Raw genomic sequence first — 18,144 nt, forward strand, 5'->3', positions numbered from 1 at the left:
ACACACATGGAAATAAAGCAGGAAAAATTGCTTATTTACTTTCAATTTCTTTGTGTATCTTTTTTAAGAATCAGAGCAGTGCTAAATTAAATCTTTTCTGCATGTAAGATCATGAGAAGAGCTTTTTAAAAGTCTCTATTTCTGGATCCACTGCAGCGCAATGCCATCTTCATCACTGTGTTTTAGGCCCAGACATTCATTTTTTCTTAAAAATTTAATCTTTATTGTATTCTTTTCTACTACCATTTATTTCCCTTATAACCCCTCTCCCCAGCAATCACCACACTGTTGTCCACATCCATGAGTCCTTTTTCCTTCTTGCTCAATCCCTTCACCTCCTCAACGTGCCCCCCTCGGCCCCCTACTAGCCTCTGAACTAACAAGGAAAATGGGGACAGGATCATAGATGGAGAGCTGGATGGAGAGCTAGCGATGGCATCCATATATTTTAAAAGCAAGCCATATGATCCTGGGATGGATCCAGGTTTAAGAACTACTGGGCTAGACACAAAACTGTCTGAATTGGACAACAATAAAGCTCTTTTGCTATTTTAAATACTGTGTTGCTAAAGGAAACTTTAATTATCAAATTTAGCTTTGTTCTGAATATTAATATGTTACATGCACATTCATGCTAGCTCAATATTTAAATCAGAAAAGACTTCTCTTAAACAGTGAAAGCCATGCAACCCTATTTACTACAGGGTTAAAAAAGCCACTGCAAAGGTATTTTTGCATGCACATAGGAAGACATTATTAAGCCATGAATATCCTTTCGGATGGGGAAAACACTGTGTAGGGAAGCCTAGGTCGTGAGGAAACTTTTGAAAGCACTGGGCTGAAAGAACCAAAAGATGGTTTTTCCATAGTCCTGTGTAACTTTAAGATTAAAGGCACGGGCAGCCTTTCTCATATTGTCAGAGCCTTCATTTTTACCTGGAAAACCAACATCCTCACTGAAACAAGGACCCATGGCATTGTCTACTTTGGCATATAAAGGATGACATTAACCTACTGCCAGTTGTTTAAAAACATGTTATTTATACAAATGACAAAAGCATTGTGTAAGTTGGATAGACTTGGTGTTAACAGTGGAATGTGATCATCTTTTCACAGCAGCTATGACTATTATTTGGATGGAAAACCACTGGCTTTGACTTTAAAGTATATTTATTTTGGAACAGACCAAAAAAAGGTTTTGCCATGAGGCATAATGAGAATGTGCTATTTGCAGAATATTTTTTTTAACTTCTGCTCAATAGTCTTGTCTTTTCTATGTACTTTCCCCTTATAATGCAATAAAAATTAATGATTATCAAAGATGCATTCTTATAACTGTATGAAATGTATATACAAAATCTACATATATTTTAAAGTATTTTTCAAAAGAGCAACACACACATATTCTAATTTTATTATAAAAAAGAAATATAATACTGAACAAAAATAAAATAAAAATGCATTGAACTTTAATTTAAAAAATACTCATATGATTTTTGGTTGCAGTTCTTATATACATAGAAGATATATTCTTCATCTGTTAAGTTTATAAAAAAAGAAATACAGTATTTCTATGTAGTAGAAAAACAGGTATTAAAGTTCCCTGAACTAAATTGGCAAAAGTCATGGAGTCCAAAGTAGATGCCTTCACTGTAGTGGAAAGAACTGTTGGTTCTTTTTTCAAAGTAGAGAGAACAGATTTGGGTCATATGAAAGAGTTTGGATCACTAGTTCAACCCTTTTATCTGTGTGATTTTTGAATAGGTAATGGTTTCTTTAACCATGATTTCTTAACATTGTTAGTTAATTGGAGATGTAGTTTGATACAGTCACCAGCTGCTTATGAGTTTCAAGAGAAATAATAAGGGAAAATACTTTGCAATATAAAGCACTACACACGCAGAGTTTAATTAATAGTGTCAGTAGTATTTAATGCATAAATCAGATGTGGATTCTAAGAAAGTTATTATGGGGTGTTCTACAGAGGATAACTTGCCCTCTGCTGCCGTTGAAGGAGGCCCTGAGAGATTTTGCCTAAGTGGCAGGTAAACTGTGGCATACATCATGCTTGAACTTCATTTGACATTGAAGGGAATCTTGGGCAAAAAGAATATCAGGAGGCAAGAAAAAACTCAAATCATGGGATACCTTGGTAATTGGATGACTGGATATTAAGTTATAAATAAGGAAAGCATATAAAATATTGGTAGGTAGTTTTGGATCATATTAGAATACTTAGGATGCTAGGAACAGGGATTGTGCTTTAATCTAAAGACAACAGGAAACTGTTGAATGATGATCATGTGTTTGAAGTCATCTTTAGGATGGAATGAATGAACAGGAATTTGTTGGGCACCAGACACTTTCCAAGACACATTTGCATGGTCCATATCATTATTCCAACTTTAAGTATTGGAAAACTGAGCCACAAAGAGGTTAAAAATATGCCCAAGGACATTCAGCCAAAAACTCTGGAGCCAGGACTTAAATCCAAATGTATCTGGCTTTAAATCTTTCCATTACTCCACGGGGTCTTCGTGATTAATCTGACAAGTGCATGCAGAGAGGCAGTCAAACCACAAAGGAAGCTCATTCAAGATGCAACAGACACCTAAAAGGATATGAGGTGAACTAAACGTGTTTCATTTTTCATGTAGCGTTTTTTAGGACCCATCAATTAGTTTCATTCTTCCATTTTCTAAACATTGCCAAATGCGCTTATTGATTTATTTTTATTTTAGAATTATGTAAAAGGAATTCAATTTTCTTTGAAAATCATGGAAAAGACCAGAACATTTTTAATTGTACATTCCCAAAATGTACCACGTTTAATCTCATGGCATGCACATAATGTGAGTCAGCCAAACATGAGGATTCATAGGAGCACAAATGCACTGGAGCAGGTGCTGAGAAGACAAGCCATAAGAAAACCTATTCTCTGAGTCCCCATATACATTTTATCTGTTACAGCATGTAAAGGGGTTTGCCTAACACAATTACTACCACATTGAGGTTCAGTAGCACCTCAGTTCTTAGATGATACTGATGGTGATGGAACAGACGATCTAAAATGACCTCTCCTCCTGGGGTGGGGGGCTGGTTTGGGGGCAGAGGATTGAGCAAAAATGAAAGAAGATTCGTGGACAACAGTGTGGTGATTCCCAGAGGGAGGGGGATAAAATAGGGATAAATGGTAATGGCAAAAATATAATAAAATATAAATTTAAATAGATAAATGGTAAGTCTATGAAAAAAATAACCCCATTCTCCCTATTGTGGGCATTATTATTAACTACTTCCTGGTAATACCAACACACTAGTCAAAAAGCAAAAGTTGTATTCTGTGTTTTCCTTCAAGTCCTCTGCCCTATTAGCCAAGCCAAACATCAGAGCTTCTAGAATTAGCCCTGGCTTTCAGATTGGCCTCAAATCATGTCCCTCCTTTGATTTCTAGGAGATCCAACATTTTGTGTGGAGCATTTGTACTGATCCCCTATCCCAAGTATTAAACTAGCTGCCCAGCACCTCAGTTGTCAGTCTTCTTGGATGCCAAGCCTTTGTTCCGTTGCAGATATGTATTAACTGTGAATTGATCTCCCAGCTTACAGCTGCCTGGCTGGCTGGCTGCTTGCCTGGATTTCTCAGCCTTGCTCAGCCCAGAATCTGTCACTATGCTCTTGGACTTGAAGCTCCAATATTAGCTGAAATATGGCTGAGACTGTGTCTTTCACTCACCTACTATCTATTCACCCCGGCGTCATTTCCTTAGCATCTGTCTTGCACCAGATCTAGTCGTGCATTCTTTCTCTTCCCCACTCCCCCATTGTTGTTTGGAACAGAAGTGATTTAGAGTTGACATAATTAAAAAGATAGGAATATTTATGGTAATAGGGAATAAGAACAAATCCAAAAAAGCACCTGAATTATAAAATAAGTAAATGTGTGTTCTCCTCTGAAGGTAGGTAGAACACAGTAGAAAGATTTTCACAATCTAATGCAATTGGGAAATCTAAGCAGATATGTGAGCAGTTCATGTACCAGATTCTATTTAAAGGTTATGGGGTCCAGGCAGGATATGTAGGACTCCTTGTTGTTATATACCAAAATCTCCATCTATAGAATGCTGGCCAGGCAAGACAAGACCACAGTCTTAGAGAGAATGAGCCCTAGACAGGTATTCCTATTCCTAGTTTATTCCTATTGGAACAGGAATAGAACAAGATAATGTTCCCATTTCTAAACTGTATTGTGAAGGAAGGACTAGATTATTGGTAAACTTCAGATGTCAACATATTAAAAATATAAATTGAGATTGGAAAAGGGCCAAGATGAGTTGATGGTGATTCATCTGAATATGAATTAGAACTCTTTATATTGTCTCAGACCAAGATCAGCCTTGAGTCTCATTTAGTTCATAGAACGTACAATCACATATTTTGACTGTTACTTATCAATTTATTCCAGGGAGTTACTCCACTAAGAATATCCCAATATAAATGACTAATAAACTACTAAAAATGACATGAATAACTTTTAGGATTGTTATTTCCTCTGGGAATTTATAAATGATTACTGAATGTATTTTTTGCTTATATAGAAACCTGAAATGAAAAATCCACCTTCAGGCAGTTCTGTGGAAGGCCAGTGTATAAGAAACCAAAATTTTTCTTCCCCTTTAATTTTATCATGGGGCTAAGAAAAATACATATAGTCTCATGGGATATGTTATCCTAGAATTTATATGTATCTCTGTATGTGTATATTTCTGTAAGTATGTACAGAATGGTCTGAATCTAGTTCTGCAAACAAGAGGAGGTAAAAGATATTCTGCTAACTTAGAGCAGTGCCTAATTATTCACAAAGAATTTGGGCGTAGGGTGCCAGCTTCGTGTCTCTTTTAAATATGCAAGTTGGTCTTTAAAGTAGTATACGTCTTTCCTAAGATATATATTGAAGCTATTACTGTAATTTTTGCAGTGTAGGAATAGCTCTGATCAATCAAATCCTAATATTTATTCCAATTCTATTGTTTCAGCTTTGGAATAATTTTTGATGCTGTGCAAAAATTAAAATGTGCGTTTTCTTCCCTAGGGCAACCTGTAATCTAGAGCCAAGGACATGGCATAATGTATTAATTCTGGTCACAGAATTGAAAATGCTGGCAAAATATATACTGTAAAAGAAATATCTAGGAACCTGTACAGGTTTCATGCATGTTGTAGCACACATGTGTACACACACACACACACACACACACACACACACACACCAGAAGATCTCAATAACTAAAAAAAAAAGTTAATTTAAAAAAGGTTAAAAAGACTTGAACAAATGTTTCTCCAAAGAAGATATACAAACAGCCATAAGCGTATGAAAAGATATTGAACACCATTTGCCATTAGCAAATGACTGATCAATGTAAATCAAAACCATTCATAACCATTGAGATGTCTATAATAAAGTAGCAAATAAGTGTCCACAAAAATGTTGAAAAATTGAAATTCTCATACATTGCTAGTAGGAATGTAAATTAGAATAGTCCTATGCAAATTTGTGTGGTAGTTCCTCAAAATGTTAAACATTGAGTCACCATATGACACAGCAATTGTCTTAGGTATATACCCAAGGGAATTGAAAGATTTTTGCATGGAAATATGCATACTTGAATGTTCATAGCAATACCATTCATAAAAGCCAAAACATGGAAACAACTCACTTATACCAAATGATGAATAGGTAAATGAAAAGTGGTATATCCACAAAATGCATTATTTTTTTAAACTATAAAAAGGGATGAAATAATAATACATGATCCAATACACATGAACAGGAATCTCATGCTTTTCAAAAGTTCTCTTTATGCCATTTTGCTTCTACAAAAGACCTACATTAATGCTTACCTTCTCTAACTTAAAAAAACCCAAAGAGAATTTTCACTTTTAAATAAATGGTAGTTGCTTCTTCACTATACAGGCATTTTGGTTTATGAAATTTGTCATAGGAACACTCTACTTTCAGACAGTGGGGGAAAACTGAACCTTGAAGACAGTGGACTAAGTGAAAGAAGCCAAATCACACAGTGAACTGTATGGTTCTATTTCTGTGTCATGTCAAGAATACTGGTTTTATTGGAGAGTAATGGTTGCAACGCCTTGTGAATATACTAAAAATATGCTGAATTGTACTTTAAAATAGTTAAAGTGTAAATTTGTGGTATATACATTTTATTGCAATAAAAAACACAGTCACACAAATAGAAAACCCCATAGAATTGAAATTATAAAGGAACAAAATCGTACATCCCAAGTGGAAGTGCATATCACTGAACATAGGTGGCCATGATGTCCTCCAAGGCGTCCAAGAGTGAATTTTCTAACACAGTGTTTCAAAAGTTCAGTTGTAAATTAGTTTTTTGGAACTGGGAAATATTTTATGATGGTTCAAATATCACTGAATCATGGAGAAAGGATGGAAGAATTACATTTAAATTCTAGGAGACAATTTCTATGCCCTGGTCCCTAATAGAAACTAAGAATCTTCTGCTTATTTTTTAGATTTTAATTTGAAGCTTTTAAAAACAATTGATGTTATTCAACCATGATTGGGTATTTAGATGACTTATTTGTTAACTATTGTTTTCCTCTGCCTTAAATATATTATAATTCTGCTATTGCTTGGCCAAAAAATTATATTTTGATAATTATGAGAATTATTTTACTAGATTAAATAGATGTATTTATACAATATTTATATATTATTTTTAAAATTTAATAATATTTGTTCTTTCATGATATTATTTCCCAACATTCTTTTGTCTCCATCTTAATATGATGAAAGTCCAAAAAGTTATTTTAAAATATTGGCAGAGAAATTTAAATACTTCTGGTAATGTTTCTAAATTTGTTTCTTAATTGAATTAAAATAAGCTTTAGTGTCGAGCTTTATATATATTTAGAAAATTCTCTCTGAAAATAACTGCAAAACACTAAAATCTATAGCTTGCCTCTGGATGGATTTGCCACTGAGGCCTAGATACCCATTTTATTTTTCTTGTTTATTCAGCAGGGTTGTTATTTAGTTAATGTTGTAATACATGAAAAGTGCGCTGTATAAATTATAAAGTTTATCACATGCCTCTGTTTTCTTTTTCTTTTTAAACTAAACTTATTTCAGCCCTGACTGGTGTGGCTCCAGTGGGTTGGGTGTCATCCTACAAACTGGAAGGTCACCAGTTCAGTTCCTGGTCAGGGCATATGCCTGGGTTATGGGCCAGGTCCCTGGTTGACAGCCTATGAGAGGCACCGGATCAATGTTTCTCTTTCACATCGTTGTTTCTCTCCCTGTCTTTCTCCTTCCTTTCCCATGTCTCTAAAAATTAAAAGGACTAAACTTATTTCATTCACGTAGATACTATGTTATCAAGATAAAAGAAAAAACATTCTGCCTATTCATTTATTTGCTCCTCAATTCATATAATACTCAATACATAGACAGCGGTGCCATTCTTCGGTAATATACTTGGGCAAAGCATATTTTTTTATGTTTTTTTTTGTGATTGCCTTTTCCAATTAAAAAGCCATTCAATAATGATTTAAGGATATTTTGTATGTTCACTTTAAAGTTAATATCTCTTGGTGATCATTTATATTTTATGGGGTCTTTATTTGTTTCTCGATTGGGTCTCATAATCACAATAGGCATGTATAAATAGTTATGTATTTTCTGTTTCTTACAGATTCTACAAAGAAATTAAAGGATGTTCTTGAAGAATTCCATGGTAATGGTGTGCTTGCAAAGTATAATCCGGAAGGGGTAAAACTTCTTTTTCTTTTTTAAATTTGCTTGGAGGAGGGATATCTTAATGAATAGTTCTTAAAAATATATATGCCATGTACCATATACTGTAATGTAAACAAAATGAAATTTACAATGAAATGCTATCCTGGGAGTTATATTAAATGTTGTACTTACTACCTTTTGTAATCCAAAATTATTTTGCTAATGAAAATAACACTTTTATGACCTGTGCATGAAAGAATATAGATAATCTAAAGTACAGTTTTTGGTCCTTTTCCTTGAATCTGGAAACAGAATTAGATAGAAGGGGACAAAAAAGGTACCTTACTCTAATTGCATGACCTAGAAATTTAAACCTCAAATGAACATTGATATATGTCAGGGGAGTTACTCTTTTCAGGGAATTGTTCTCTTGACTGAAGAAAGATTTTGTGATGGATATAACTGATCTATTACTTTAAAGAGTCAGCTTGGACAAAAAGAGGGGAATTTTTTCCTCCTATCTTGTTTTTACCTATTACCAGTTCCTGAAATTCTTTCCTTATTATAACTTCATGTCCTGTCTATTGCTTTGGAACACCATGTTTGATTGAATGACTTTCCCGTCTAATTATTTGTTAAATAACCTTCCACTTAATGTTAGCTGAGAGATGTTACATTTTAAATGTTTGATCATTATTTCTGTGAGTTCTTTTGCAGCTTCACCAAGTCATAGTCGGGTTTATGTGAGTTGAAACAAGCTACACTTAGCAAAAGACCATTTTTTGGTCTGATGTATTATCTAGCCATTCAGATTTTATTTTTCTGATTAAAATATGTCTTGTTATTATTGTCATTGTGATTTGGAATGTTTAGAAGAACAGAGTTATTGGTTATCCTTCAATTTTATACTTCTCTGGGATTTATAGAACTTAACATTTTTATCAAAACCCATCTCTAAATTCCAACCATAAAGCTTTCATATTGTTTTATAATACTCTTTCAGTATTTCAACTGAAAACATGGCTCTTTTGTATGCCATGTTTTCTTCTGTCTAAATTCTGATACATTACTTTTTAAAACAGTTTAACCTAAGATTTCTTTTTTTTTTTAAAGTTGCTATTTAGTACCTACAAAGTATGGGGATATTAGGCAGTTTTAAGCCATTCCCATTTTCCTATTTTCAGGAAAGAAGGAATTATCTGACCTACATTTCCTCACATTCTTTTTTCCTAGATGCTATAGAATAAGAGAAAACATGCTGGTAGATGAATTTGTTGAACAGAAAAATGTAAAAGACCAAAAAGGGAGTGGGAAAGTTAAAGATGTCAAGTTTACTGAATTAATATCAGACCCCAAAATGTCATTAATATTTACATAACCAACCATATTTTAAAACATGCATATTATCTAATCTATATACAGAGATGAAACTAGTTTATTTCTCACTAAAGGTAGCTGCTAGCTATAATGTCAGTTAAAATATGATGTTGTTTGCATAGTATCCTTTATACTACAATCGTTTCTTATTTAAAGGACTCACAAGACTTAGTATTACTGATATCATATCTTTAATGAGGATTATTAGTCACTGTACACTGGGTTTATTGAAGTAATTGCTAGATTAATTATTAGACACACATATGATGTCAGCCTTTTCAATAATATAACACCTCTTCATAAATGCATGGAGCTGCTCTTGAAATGCATTATTAAAATAATGAACAGTTGAAAAATAAGAAAGTTAGATCTCATTATAATCCAAAAATAATTCTAATGTAAGAGTGAAACTACTTTTCAGTGTTAATGCTAGTACATATTTTTCCCCTCAGGAGAATATTTTAAAGTTTATATGACTTTTAAACACTAGTATGTATTTCATAAGGAAATAATTAGGAATATGCATTGTTGAAGAGGAAATCTTTAAGGCCTAAGGTTCTTTTTAGTTTTGACTTCATCCAGCTTATAAAATGTTACATTAATCGTATGAAAGAATTCATAAAGCATTTGTGAAGAATACATACTGTCAATTCACATGTGAAGTTCTCTCTCTCTGTTGATTGGTCAAATTGAACTCAAAGTTGTTTGGCATAGATGATACTTAATGTTCAATTATGCAAGAAAAAGTACAAAAGTGATTAATCTAGTCTGGCTTTAGAATAAATGACTAGTGCTCTGTTGTCTAAAATGAACATGGCTTTTATCATCTGTATAAAATGTATTTATAGAGAGAGAACCACCTAAATATCTCTAAAATAGTTCTTCCCTTACACAGTAAAACTGCTTATATGTTAGAATTATTATTTTTATTATCATTCACTTGAATTACTGCATTATAAAAGTACTGTACGTAAAAACAATCCAATGAAAATATGACCTTTTATATCTATTTTAATAGAGAGGACATTAAATATATATGGATGATTTATCTATTTTTAATTATTACCTTTTAAAGATTGATAACATTCTTTGAAATGATACATAAAATAATAATGAAATATAAAATCAATACAACTGCTTTGAAGATTGTCTAAGTACAGAAAGTGTTAAAAGGTCTTGAGATTCCCAAATACAATTATGGAGTTTTTAAATAAAGAAACTCATTTTAAGAAAAGTGAAATGACTTTCCCACAATTAACTTGCTAATTTCATGACAATAACTATAATTAAAATCTAATTATCTGAAATCATAATTTAAGACTGATGCCCTTTCCTCTTTACTTCATTGATTAAGCTATAGAAGGAGAAGGAAGTCCTCGAGAGATGGGAAGAATAAGGGGAAGTGGAAGGTGTCTCACATAAGCATTCAGTGTATGTGAAATAATAGTACATTGAATGACCATTTGGTGTGTAATAAGTAGCATATTCCAGTGCACATAATTATTACTAATTCAGGCCTATTAGTCTCCACTGAATCTTATTTAAATAATATAACGTTAAGGGTATGATTACAGTTACTTAGTAGTGTCCATGCAATCTTAGTGAGAATGTTCTCAGTAAAACAGAGTCAGGAAAACGTTTATAAGTGCAGTAGAATTTGATGAAGAAAAAGAACAAATTTGGCATTGAATGCATGTATCATTAATCTATCTATCTGTCTATCTATCTGTCTATCTATCTATCTATCTATCTATCTATCTATCTATCTATCTATCTATCTATTTTTGCCCTGGATTTCAAATTTAATTCTAAGCTGTTCCATTGATATCTAAAGTGATGGGGAGAAATGAAGTAGTAGCATATGAATGAAAAGACATTTATCTTTAAGGCATGGAGAGAAGTTAGGAATGTTATTCTAATAAAAGAAAAAATTAAAAATGGGGAATAAATAATCATGAATATATGTGCTGTTATATTTCATAATCTCCTCTAGAAAGTTTTAAATATACTATATGTGTTATTCATTATATTTATCACAGGTCAGTTAGAACTGTTTGCTTATTATAGCAAAGATTGATCCAGTTCGTGATTCTTAAATTTATCTTGCATCAGAATCACATGGAGTTCTTAATAAGACACAGATTTTTGCTTACTCACTCATCCCTCCCCTTAGTTTCTATATTCCGGGGGTGGGGCTCAAAAATTTGTGTTTCTATCAGTTTCCCAATTGACTCTGATGCTGATGCTTTGTAACCACATTTTGAGACCCATGGGTCTAGAGTATGTTTTAAAATAAATCTGTACTGTTGATCTTTCAGTTAAATTATTAGTAATAATGAGATAATAAACATAAATTATCTTACATTAATACATGTATTCTTTCTTTCCTTGCATGCACAGAAACAAGACATTCTTAACCAAGTAAGATATTTTCTTTTCTATTCATATTTATCTTTCTGTATGCTGATGTGAGCTATGAATTTCTCTTCTCTATCACTGAGCTATACTTCTGTACCAATAATATTTAAGTAATATGTAGGATTACCTATAATACTTAGAAAGTTATAATTTACTGATGTTTGTTCAAATCAAAGTTTCAAATGGAGAAACTGATACATCAGTCATGGGATTTAAACATGTCCCGGGTGTGGGCTTTAATTTTATAGATGTTTGGATTTAATTTTCTGATTTTGTGGAATGTAATTGGGCTCTGATAAAATAATGTATTTAATGAAAACTTTATTAATTTATTTATGAGAGGTTTAAAATTACATTTAAATACAGTTGATAAGCACTTTTAAAATTTGGTCACTAGTGCTGTTAGAATATGTGAGGAAAGTATAACTAAAATTTTAAATTTAGCTATTAAATTGTGCTCTTCTGGGAAAACATAACCTGGCTGTTGCTCTGCCTCTCTCTTCTAGGAAAATCCATTTTGTAAAGCAAGTTTTAGATCCGTAGTTCAGTTGGGTATAGAGAATTATAACACATTTTTTTTTGATTCTCTAAATAGATTTTTCCATCACACTAGGAATATATCTTATTAATATATATATATATATATAGTGTCTAAAATCATAATATTGTCTCCTTGGACAATACTGGATATGCATTAGCAGGTTCTTATTCACAAGGTTCCCTATGGTTTTAATGACAACAACATTATAATTTCATCCCAAACGTGTTATACTTCAATTGATTATATCAGAATGATCTTGATGGACTCAGAGATCTTACATATTACATTCTCCTGGAATATGGCACTGCTGAAATGGCAACTTGTTGACTATAATGACTTTTACTAGCCTCTTTCAGATCATGGCCTTTCCTGATCTCATTCTTGAAATTTGTGGAATCCTACTAGCTCCTCCAAAGTCGGGCTATATGAGCTTTATGGTATTGGGAGGCAACTCCCCAGAATAAGTAGTTGCCTTTATGAAGTTGGGGTATTAAAGGGCATTCCTTGAACACCTTAGTTAACAAACACACCTTCTGCACAACTTGAACCTCCGCTAGAGGCTGAATGAAAACTGATGTCAAAGTTAGTTCTGTCTCTTCCTGGGGTCAGCAAAATGAGTTTCTTCCTGACTTTCCTCCTTGTTCAGTCTTTGTTGCATACACAGTGACTCGGTAGGTGGCAATTCCAGTTACAGAACAGAAAGAACATGAGAAGATGAGAAGAGCCAAAGGAAAACAGAGAATGAGGGCATGCATATTTGCTGTTCTCCCTGTTTTCTTGGTCTATCAGGACCCTGTGAGTGCAGGATTTCCTCTTTACATTTTCTGTCAGTAGGTGATCCTTGGCTCAACGCTGAGTTACGTTTTCATAGCTCCCTGGGCTTCCCTTATCTTTGTACTTGGTATTCTGTGCTATAGTTCTGTTCATGTATATAACCTTTACATTCAGACAAGTAAGTTGCTTCAATCCCTTAATAAGTAACCCGGGAATTTAGAACCTCCATTTTGTACTGCTGCTGCCTACTATAATATCTTAAATGTCTTTAACAAGGATATTGACACTGATATAATTATTAGCAATAATATAAACACCCTTTTATTGTAAGCTATAATTGTCCTTCCAGAACCAAAACAACCTTTCCCATTAAAGAAATCATCTGGAAAGTATAAAAGGAAACGTGGTCTTAGGAATCCAACTGAACTGACTTCAAATTCCACATCTGTCACATATTAACAGGTCTTGGACAAGTTATTTAATCTTTCCTAGCCTCAGTTTGCTTATTTATAAAGAGAAGAGAGTGTCTGCCCTATTGATTTGTTAAAGGGGTTCAAATCTCTGTAAAATAATTAATTTCATATCTGACATATAGGTATTCCATTGATGTTTCAAGGCAGTGGCTATTGGTCACACTCTAGTGATCAACTTGATTTCACACAAAAGTTCTACAGTATGTATGAAAGAGAGAATATCTAAGATATACCCCCAAATAATCCTATAACCTTGATTTTCTTAGAGTCTCAACTTTTCTCAACTATAAAGTGAATATAACTCTGATGCATTTTCCAACTCTAATTTCCTCCCACAATGAAGTTTGAGTGGAATACATGCAATGTGATGCGCTTCCCTGCCAAGCCTGGCTGCTCTCCAGAATGCTGTCCTGGTAGTAGAATTATTGTGTCTGTTGTATTTGCTCCACCTACCACAACTGCATAAATGCCAGCACAGTCAGTTAGCAAGGAATGGAAGTTAGTATGTTATCTAGCGTTTCTGTTTCTCTTCCCTATTGCTATGAAAACAATTTCAGTCATTTTCCTCTTATCAAACCTGCAATCAGAACACAGTTTTGAAAACACAACAAACAAATTGAGTAATCAAATGCCTACAATTCTGTTATTAACCTGATATTGACTATGTATTGATTATTGTCGAAATATATAGTAGCTTGCATTTCAGTATTCAGCTTCTATAGCTTAGAATAAAATCATGTCCAACAATTTGAGAAGATATTTATATAAATACATGAGATTAATTGTATCATTAAACATATTAATTTGAATAGCTTCTTGTACGTTTCTAATAATTGCACAGATGAACAAATTTCAACATATACAAAAAAATATACTATATTTTATCTATGGAAGACTATAGAATTTGAGAGTAGATCATCTGCTACTATTTATGCTAAATTGAAAGCTTAAATTAATAATTTGACTCCCTCGCATGGCTGTAATATTGATAATGGTTGATCTGTTTCTCCCCTAAGCTTCTACACTAAATATGCAGAAATTTAAAAATAAACATTTAAGATAATACTAATTGCTTCCAATTGTTTTCTCTACAAATGAGTTTTTAAAAAAAGCTTAAATAATTTGGAAAATAACTCCATAACTTTTATAATAACAGCCAACTTTGAATGTGTAATTAAAACTCTATTTGTATATAGTTCTTTTATAACATGTATTAAGTTATTTTTATAGGAGTTAAAATCCAGGTTAGAGAAAAAAGTGATGCTGGGATCTTCAGGTGATCTTGTCTGCATTCTTTGAAAGACAAGTAAAACAAACACTTTAGGTGTTTTCCACACCTAGAGTTTATTTTTAGGGTTTGCCTATTGTTTTTCTTTGTCTATTTTCATGGTCAGGAAGAGCTATTTTCAGTAAAGCAGTATAAGATAGTAGGGGGAAATAAATCCAGAGTTTTGGATAGAAAAATCATAGGCTGTCTAAAGGTTTTAAGGATTTTTAATAGGTAAAGAAACTCATAAATAATATTTTTAAGAAATCAACAGGTTAAATTTTCCATTTAGAAAAATACATGCAAAAGCAATGAAGGCAGTAGACAAGTAGAAGAGCAGGCCAGACAGGAGCCGTTAAAGCCGTGCAGTTCAGCGATGAGAACGGGGGCAGCAGCGAGGAATATAGCGGGGGCTGGGGCGACGTAGATCTCATTTCTGATAGATGTTTAAAAATAATAAGTAACACTTGGAACGTCAAAGAGTATGAAAAGAATAATAGTCTTCTTTTTGAAGATTGGGTTAATAGATGATAATATCATCACTTTTACTCATTTATTGTCTAAATGTTAATTTATGTGTATATATGTATTTTTTTCATTTATGTTTCAATCATAGTTGACCTATATTATATCTCAGGTGTATAACATAGTGATTAGATGTTTATATACCTTATAAAGTGATCCTTACTTTCACTTTCATACTGTATCATATATCATATTTTTCTGAAATAGTAAGATTATTGATAGTCTAGTCAATGCATTGGTAGTAATAAACAGAGGCAAAGTATGTTCTATGTGTGAATACTGGAAAACCTGTCCATAAATTATACTTTGGTCAACCATAACATAGTGACTTTTGAAGTTAGAAATATTTACATTGTAAGAGTTTTTAGATCTTTTCAATTTATTTAACCTTCTGAGTGTCATTTGTATAGGAGTGATAATAACATCTACTTACTGCGTTATTGTGAGGATTAGGTGTAGTGTACACATAAAATTAGTGTAGTTGCTAGAACACAGTAACCTTTGGTGTTTTCACTATATGCAACAGATATTTTAATCAAATGTCTAATATCACCTTTCCAGTTAAGGATAATAGAATGTATCTCAGATTATAAAGATCGTAAGGAGAGATTGGAAGCTTTATGGAGGAGTTTGGCATAAAACATCCACCTATGAAAGATAAACATACAGAAAGTGAGAAGAGCATTTGGAACAGGAAGAAGAGATTGGATTGCATCCCAAATGCATTTATTGCATGTATAATATACACTAGATAATGTGTTTGGTCTGATGGGAAAACATAAATGGTCAACTCCATCTTTGCTATCAGAGAGTGTCAGACTAATAAATCTCTTTTACAGACTGCTGACAGAATGCTTCAGTTCAGGGAATTCTTAAGTCTTGAAAGTAATTAGTGGATTCCCTGACCCATTTTTGTAAAAAAAAAACAACCCAACTTTAGTCCTTTGCTCTTAGATGTTGGCTGAGTATTTCCCAGTCTCCTATACATTTTCAACTAGGTGTTTCTCACAGTACTAACCCTGGTAGATTTGGGCCTTGATAGATTAAAAAGAACAGAATTTGTGGGATAGCATATATTTGAAATCGTTTCAAAGTTTTGTCTACTTTATCATTAGTTTTGTTCATTTTGTTTTGCTTCATTATTAAATATAACACCATACACTATTACACTCAAATAATCTCATTTGTGATATATTAAGGAAAACATATATTCCTACAAGATGCTTTTTGTATTTATTCCATCATACAACTTCTTATCATCTGCCTAAATCATTTTTTTCTTGCTAGATTACCTAAACAGAGGTATTTGAATGAAATTTTATTTTTGCTATTTCAGAGTCCATACCTCAAATATATAATGAGGCTCTACAATGTAAAAGGCATTATATTGAACACTGTGATGAAAAGTCACGTTGGATCTTGTAGTCTAGCAGAAAAGAAGATAACTTTGTAAATTTGCCTGCACGCATATCTGCATTAAGAGAACTCCCTTTCGAACTTTTCTTTAAAGGTGAACATACAAGTAAGCAATAATTAAAAACTAACATTATTATGTATACATAGTTGTTCAAGAAATTCTTCCTGGGTTTCATTTTTTTGAGGAGAAAATCACTTTAAATTACTTTAGAGCATATGCGTGTGATTCCATAACAGCTCACCTGTCCTAGCGATGCCACTAAGCGTAGCAAAGACAGTGAGTGTCACACTAGATTAAAGTGGATTCCCACTAAAGTGCAAAACCTAGTTGGATACAGACCTTTCCTTACAAAATATATTGAAAATTGTGGTAAAAACGTTCCACTTAAAATTATTCTAATCCATTATTTGCATTTTATAATTACATACTAAAAATAACTTGAACTAGCATTGTTTGTTATTCTTGCTACTTGCAATCTTTTACTGAAAAAATACACTTCTTTCTACTGAGTCTTAATAATTGTTAGTAAAGCCACAGTTAATTGATTTTGTGCTTTGGAGGTGTAGAAACGTTTTCATTTGCCAGAATTAACTTTAAAAATTCCAGGTGTCCACACTTTTCACTCTTTCTCTGAAAGGAAATCTCTCCATGGCAGTTTTAGGGGACTGTCAAGCAGCTCTCTGATATTTCAAGTTATAAATAATCAATTGTAGTACAAGCTAAGCATGAGAAATGAGGCATTTAAAATGCATCTTTTTATGAAAATATTTTAATATCAAAAATGTGCATTTGAAATCTCAGGAACTTTGTTACATATTAATTTATGTATTTTGGCTCAATGGCCTCTACATTTTTTAATTTAACATAATTAGCTAATTACATAAATTTTATAACAACATTGAAGTGGAAATGGTGAAAGAAAGCCGCTGGCAGTGGTATTGCCTACCTCGTTCGCTTAAGAGATCTTTTGCCCAGTAGCTAACATAGTACGGTATACATACATAGTAGGCCCTCAGTCAACACTTGTTGAAAAAATGAGTTTAAGTAATTTGCTTGTTTATGTTTTTTGTTAGTTACTTAATCTAAAATTGTTAAATGATTCATTTTTGTCTTTTAAAGACCATTTAATTAATATGATCATATGTCTATAGTAACATCCCCTATATTGAACAAAAAATAGTCCATATTCAGTTTTTACATTTTTGAACAAACTTGTATTCACAGCTAATTAATAAGTATGTCAGATCATGTGATTAGCTGCTGCAAATGCTCCAATAACCGTTCGTCTCACTCTTCCTTAGTTGATGGTTTGATACCTTTCATGGTCTGCCCCAGTCCACACATCACCAAAGGTCATGCCTTTAACCTGCTTTCCTACCACTCCAGTCCTCCCTCTCTCCTCAGTCAGCTTCCTGCTCCAGTCTCCTACTTCTCTTCACTGGTTCTTCTGGAAATTCCTCTAAGCAGGGGCACCTTTACACCTCAGGGCATTTGTACTACTTCTTCTGTCTACCTGGAATGTTCTTTCTCCAAATACGTGCAAAGCTCTGTGCCATACCACTTTTAAATCTTT

The 18,144-nt window shown here is 33.0% G+C and overlaps 1 protein-coding gene across 6 annotated transcripts in view; it reads left to right on the forward strand.

Annotated features, from left to right (window-relative positions):
- DGKB (diacylglycerol kinase beta) overlaps window positions 1-18,144 on the forward strand; it is a 538,418-nt gene that overhangs the window by 57,385 nt on the left and 462,889 nt on the right. For 3 of the 6 annotated variants that reach the window (XM_054564443.1, XM_054564440.1, XM_054564442.1), the window contains exons 2-3: window positions 7,736-7,812; window positions 11,557-11,577. In XM_054564443.1, coding sequence (XP_054420418.1) covers window positions 7,736-7,812; window positions 11,557-11,577 — 98 coding nt within the window. The remainder of the gene's footprint in view (window positions 1-7,735; window positions 7,813-11,556; window positions 11,578-18,144) is intronic. The other 3 variants (XM_054564445.1, XM_054564441.1, XM_054564444.1) reach the window with 1 other exon arrangement.

Source organism: Pteronotus mesoamericanus, unplaced genomic scaffold (genome assembly GCF_021234165.1).
Source record: "Pteronotus mesoamericanus isolate MK-2021 breed Mesoamerican mustached bat unplaced genomic scaffold, CSHL_Meso_final scaffold_85, whole genome shotgun sequence".
Taxonomy (NCBI): Eukaryota; Metazoa; Chordata; class Mammalia; order Chiroptera; family Mormoopidae; genus Pteronotus; species Pteronotus mesoamericanus.